The following is a 6,662-nucleotide window of genomic DNA, read 5'->3' as shown; positions in this document are numbered from 1 at the left end:
TTTTTCTATCACTTATTTCTCTATCTAACCTATATCTATCTTTTCATTTTAAGATGCAATTTGAAAAAAAAGCTCTAATAAAGATTATATTTTTTAAGAAAGAAAAAAAAACATGTTGACATATTGTGTAAGGATATATTCACTACCTTGTTTTGCAATGTCCAAACGTCTTATTGCATTCGAGCTCAGTTATCGTTACCAAGAAACACAAAGGACAGAAAACTTTGATGCAAGAAAAGTTTATTGATGGTTTGTTAAAGCATGAAAACAAAAAGATTCCCTACACAGTTCTCCCTCTTAGCTTCGAGTAGAAAAAACGCTAAAACTGGAGCTGCTCTACTCATGATTTTAACAAGGCGCTACCGCAAAGATGTGCTGAGGCACAGCAGAAGGAAGCACAGATGTCAGGGAAAGCACTTAGAAATAAATCAACCTGATTTTCAGAGGTGCCTCCCTGTTTTGACGGACGTCCATCAGAACGACAGGTTCTCAGTAGTTCTGAAGGACCAGTCCATACACTTTGTCAAACGTTCATATTGCAGTGGTCAAATCCTTGTTGGGTTGGGTTTCCTTGGGTTTAGCACGGAGATCCACAGATGCTAAACCTGCGTCTCGGCCGGCAGCAGCTACCACGGCCGTACCCAAGGTACCCTCCGGATCCTGAAGCGCAAGGAGTGTAGCCTCCGACGGCCAAGGGCTCGCAGCTGGCGGAGAGAATGGGTCCAGGAATGGTCACAATGGTCGGAGATGGCTGGATCACCACTTCGGAGGGTGGGAGCTGGTTGATGCAGGAAGGATTGACTCCGGGAACGATCCCAAGGCTGCTTGCAGGTGCAGCACTACCACCATAACAACCCCCAAGAGGAATGACAGGGGCAGAGGAGCAGGATGGGATGGTGCAAGTGGGTCTATAACATGGGTTTCCACAAAACATATTGCCAGTTGAATCTAAAAGAAAGAAAAAATATATTATCACCAGCTGTGCCCGGCCACGCGTTGCTGTGGCGAAATATGGTGGTATGGGAAATAATGTATTGAGGAATTGGTGGTTAAGGTAAAGGGCCGTGTTTATGTTGGATAAGTGAGACTCTACTGTATATTTATAATCTTATATTATCTGCTTAGAACTGGATGATATGAGGCCCCTTCTACACAGCTAGATAAAATGCACACTGAAGTGGATCACATGGCAGTGTGGACTGAAGATAATCCAGTTCCAAGCAGATAATATAAGATTATAAATTTATTTATTATTTATTTATTTACAGCGTTTATATTCCGCCCTTCTCACCCCGAAGGGGACTCAGGGTGGATCACATTACACATATAGGCAACCATTCAATGCCTTTTAACATAGAACAAAGACAAGACAAACATAGGCTCCGAGCGGGCCTCGAACTCATGACCTCCTGGTCAGACTGATTCATTGCAGCTGGTTGCAGCTGGCTTGCTCTCCAGCCTGCACCACAGCCCGGTCTATAATGGGCTATATAGCTGTGTGGAAGGGCCTTGAGTCTACACTGCCATATAATCCAATTAAAATCTGATAATCTGTATTTTATATGCAGTGTGGAAGAGGCCTAAGTGAGGCCTAACTCTGCCTGGGCTGAGTAGGTTGCTAGGAGACCAAGTGGGCAGAGCTTAGCCTTCTAACTGGCAGCAATTGGATAAAAATAATTATTCCTCTCCCTCTAATTAGGACTTTATTTTTCTTTTCTTTTTGTTGTATCAACCTAGAGGCATGGATGAGGGGTTGTGTTGCCAAGTTTAGTGTTTCTGGGATGTGTAGTTTTGTTGTTTTGTCCTAGGCCGAAATTTCATTACCCTTTTATATATATAGATGAGGGAGGGATCAGATGAAGCCAAATGAGTACTTTGATTCTCATTGGTCCATCCCAACTAGAGTAGACCCATAGAATCAACTATTGACACAGGAGTCACAGTGCAGGTTAATTTCATTAAGACCTAGAACTGAGCCTATGCTGAAATTTGCCTTCCAGCAACACCTTTGCTGAGAATACAGAAAAGAATAGAAAGCAATTCATTTTCTTTCCACGAGGTGTAGCATTTGAGTCACGCCAAAGTGGTGGAAAGGGCTGGATGAAGTGGAAGAAATGCTGGTAAGTTCTAAGATCTACAGATATGGATTGTCTCACCAATGAAGATTTTCTAGGTTTGTCCTAGCTTCCATCAGCATGCATTATGACTGGGTTAAGGGTATCTATGGGACCATTGATTTCTTAAATAAATTCTGCTCCCTCCCAATGTAAAATTTAGGGAAATTTGGGGGTTGGGGGTCATTTGAGTAGCAAAGATCTTATTGGGACATCAGTGATCTTGTTGAATATATATATATATATATATACACACACACACACACACACACACACACACACATATACATATACACACACACCCTGTTTCCCCAAAAATAAGACAGTGTCTTATATTAATTTTTGCTCCCAAAGATGTGCTAGGTCTTATTTTCAGGGGATGTCTTAGTTTTCCACAAAAACGAATTCACATTTATGGTTGAATTTTTAAAAATGAAAATTTATTATCTACTGTACAGTAGTTGTCATCACAAAACAGCATAACCAAACTGAATCCTTTCAAGAATTTCTATATTATATTTTATTGCTATACTGTTTTAAAATTACTGTTTTAAATTTCTGTTCGTATGTAAATTTATGTTGTTGTTGGGCTTGTCCCTGTGGAAGCTGCCCTGAGTCCCTTCTGGGAGATGGAGGTGGGATACAAGAATAAAGTTTTTTTATTATTATTATTATTATTATTATTATTATTTCTTGTTACTACCTTTATTTCCATGTACAACAATCTATGGTATGTACATTTACCGATCCCGCATGCTTCCAAACAAAAACTTTGCTAGGTCTTACTTTCAGGGGAGGCCTTATATTTAGCAATTCAGCAAAACCTCTACTAGGTCTTATTTTCTGGGGATGTCTTATTTTCAGGGAAACAGGGTATATAGTCTTCTGATGTATATATTCTGAGATAATAACAATGCCTTTCTAAGACCCCTTCCACACAGCCATATAACCCAGAATGCCAAGTCAGATAATCCACAATATTTGCTTTGAACTGGATTATCTGAGTCCACACTGTGGATTTTATACTGCTGTGTGAAAGGGACCTTAGTCCCACCAATAGATATATGAAGGAACAAATTTTTGAGTTTCTGAGATGCTTCAAGCATGGAGAAAGAACCAACCAATTTGCAGCTATAAAGTCCCAAGTGTGAATGCAGTGTGAGAGAAAGAAGATCACATTGCTCCATACTATAAAGTGGAGAAGCTCCACACACCTCCAGATGTTGGTTGGGGGCTCCAGCTTCCATAAGTCTCATCTAGCCTGAAAGGTCTACATCTTCCCATCTTCTCTTGATGGGAAGCTAGGATAAACCTAGAAGACCTTCACTGGTGAGATAATCCATACTTGTAGATCTTCCCAACCTTCCACAAGGTGCTATAATAGTCTATGTTTTGTAAGGCAGTTTGTAGGACCATTATGATGAAGAAATGTATCTCCACCAGCTTTGAAAAGATCTACTAGAAACCTATCTCTGTCTCCTTGATATGAAACACATCCACTTCTTAGTTGGTGTGCGTAACGAAGTGTGAATTTTTTAGTTTACAGATGTCATGTTTAATTGTGTTTTAAAAGGGTCAATATTTCAGTTATTACGTCTCTGCACTCAAGAGTTGGTTGCCATGGAAAAGTGGGCGGGGCCAACTGCCGTTTTGGTGGAGAAGTGCAGGTTTGAAAAAGAAGCAGTTAGTCTGTGTCCTGATGAGGTACAGTGAAGACTGATCCTCAGTTGAAGGGATCAGGGAGGCTCAAATGCTTATTTTTGAGTAAGTTTAAAATAAGTTTGGTGATTTATTTTAAGGTAGTCTGTCTCCTGATGAGGAACAGATAATCTGTGATTGTAATTCACAGGGTGATTGCAATTTAGAGCAGTAGAGAAAGATGTGAAATTTTAAGAAGTTTGAAACACCTCATTCTAGCTTTGCAACTGTTAACTAAAGTGCTTCTAAAGAGAAAGTTACTGTAACCATTAAGCTTTGTGCCTGAATAAACGTGTTATTGTTCTTTTAAACATCTCAGCTTCTGTCATATATATATTACCATCAAAAGCAAACAAGAAGAAAGAAGAAAAACAAAATTTAAAAGATCTCCTCTCTAAGTAGCTAGTGGCTATATCTTCCCATAGTGGTGGCAAGCGTTGATAATCCCCTTTGAATCTGGTGGCCGCATTATAAACATCTTTACATTTGGTGGCAGCGTTTAAATAAAAACATTTTTAATAATTGGTGGCAGTGGTTATAATATAAATTATAATATAATATATATAAATAATTAAAGAAACATCCAACATCTCTTCCCCACAGTGTGACACAGAGGGAAACTAGACAACAAACTAGAATGTAAACTAGAAGAGAGTTTGGAGAGAGTGAACAGAAATGGACTTACCAAGTGATGGAAGCTGAGCAGAAATGATTGTACACTGCAAGTCGAGAGAAGATGCTGAAGAACAGGGAGATGAAGATGTCCTTTTATACTCACTTCTGTAACAAGTTAATAACAGGAGGTGACTTCTTCTTTTCTTTCTTTTTTTTGCCGGAGGACTTAATTTTAGCTTACTCTGTGAACTGTATCTCAATTCCATATCCCATTGATGGAACAATTTTCTGCCAATAGCTATTTAGCGGCTTTACATATTTTAACCTTCCTTGAATTCCACCCTGTATTTACTCATTTCTCTCTTTCCCTTTGGCTTCAAACTGTCTGTAAACAGGAAGGGGATGGGATGGAAACCAGTTATTCAGCACAAGAATCAGAACCGACAAGTAAATTCAATGTCCATTTCAATCCATGCATTTTTTCCAAAATATTTAATTTTGATTTTAATTATGATCACTCAGATTAAAAAAAAAAACAGCCTGCTAGTATTCTTGGTGATTCAACATGTTGTTGTCCAATTCTACAACTGATATCTACAAAATGGAAATTTTAACAATTTTGAGCAACGGATTGAATTTTATATGTGAAATGCAACCTGGTTCTATTTCAAGACTCTGAGAATGTCGGTGTTGGGCTTCAGCAGCAAGTTGCTGGGCATTCAGAGGATGAGCGGGATGATGGGTTTTTCATTGACGAGTCTGTGTATGATCAGAGAGAAGTGTTGGCCACAGCAGAGGAGAGAGACGATAGGGTTGTTGTATGTTTTCCGGGCTGTATGGCCATGTTCCAGAGGCATTATGGAACTGAGCCCTCTCAGCCCAGTAGTAGCAAATTTCTATATGGAACACTTTGAAAAACAAGTCCTAGAAACAGCACCAAAAAAGCCAACTGTATGGTTCAGATATGTTGATGAAACCTTCACCATTTGGAGCCATGGAGAAGAGGAACTCAGCATGTTCCTGGACCACCTCAACAGCATCCACCCAAACATCCAATTCACCATGGAAAAAGAAAAAGAAGGAAAACGGCCATTTCTAGATGTTCTGGTCATCCTCAAACCCAATCAACAATTGGGCCGCACAGTTTACAGAAAACCTACACAAATAGATACCTTCATAAAAACTCCAACCATCACCCAAGTCAAAAAAGAAACACAATCAAAGTCCTGACAGACTGTGCACAAAGAATCTGCGAACCTCACCTCCTCCAAGGTGAACTAAACCACCTAAACTGGGCTCTCCAGGCCAATGGAGATTCCACCATGGACATCAGAAGAGATGCAAGGCCAAGAATAAGCCATGAGAGTCAAGACAAAGATCCACCCAGAGGAAAGGTGTTCTTATCAGACATCAAGGGAACCACTGACCGCATAGGCAAACTGACGAAGAAGCACAACCTACAAACTATCTACAGACCCACAAAGAAAATCCAACAAATGCTACAGTCAGCGAAAGACAAGAGGAGTCTACCGTATCCCATGCAGCTGTGGACAAGTCTCCATAGGGACCACCAAACGCAGCAATGCCCAAAGACGAGTCAAAAAACATGAAAGGCACTGCAGACTCACTCAACCAGAGAAATCAGCCATAGCAGAGCATGTGATGAACCAGCCTGGACACAGGATATTATTTGAGAACACAGAAATGCTCGACCACTCCAAAAACTATCATGTCAGACTACACAGAGAAGCCATTGAAATCCACAAGCATGTGGACAACTTCAACAGAAAGGAGAAAACCATGAAATTGAACAAAATCTGACTACCAGTATTAAAAAACTCAAAAATCAGAACAGTAAATAAGAAGCAACACTCTGCAAACAGACATGGGAACCAAGGGCAGCTAACGACTCTGAACAAAGGATGCCCCCAGGCAGGAAGCCAGGAGATGAAGCTATTCAATGCTAATTGAGGTGATTAACTACAACATTCACACTGGCCTCTAACTGACAAAGAGTTCTTCTCTCACCCTGGACTTTCCACAGATATATGTAAACCTTCCTTGCTTAGTTTCTCCAAATACCTCACAACCTCTGAGGATGCCTGCCATAGATGTGGGTGAAACGTCAGGAGAGAATACTTCTGGAACATGGCCATACAGCCCGGAAAACATGCGGCAACCCTGTGATCCCGGCCATGAAAGCCTTCAGCAACACAGAGAGAGAGGATGTTTGGG

General features: G+C 40.4%; 1 protein-coding gene across 1 annotated transcript; it reads right to left on the bottom strand.

The window, feature by feature from the left end:
• Window positions 1-223: 223 nt before the first annotated feature.
• On the bottom strand, window positions 224-6,462 carry LOC134294330 (keratin-associated protein 9-1-like). The gene is made up of 2 exons (XM_062965068.1): window positions 4,498-6,462; window positions 224-948 (listed from the first exon to the last, which is right to left on the bottom strand). The coding sequence occupies exons 1-2, from the start codon at window positions 4,691-4,693 to the stop codon at window positions 578-580; spliced, it is 567 nt and encodes a 188-aa protein (XP_062821138.1). The 5' UTR covers window positions 4,694-6,462; the 3' UTR covers window positions 224-577.
• Between the last annotated feature and the right edge of the window lie 200 nt (window positions 6,463-6,662).

This window comes from Anolis carolinensis, unplaced genomic scaffold, assembly GCF_035594765.1.
Source record: "Anolis carolinensis isolate JA03-04 unplaced genomic scaffold, rAnoCar3.1.pri scaffold_14, whole genome shotgun sequence".
NCBI classification, from domain to species: Eukaryota; Metazoa; Chordata; class Lepidosauria; order Squamata; family Dactyloidae; genus Anolis; species Anolis carolinensis.
The sequence above is the reverse complement of the archived record's forward strand: the minus strand, read 5'-3'. Positions and strand labels throughout refer to the sequence as shown.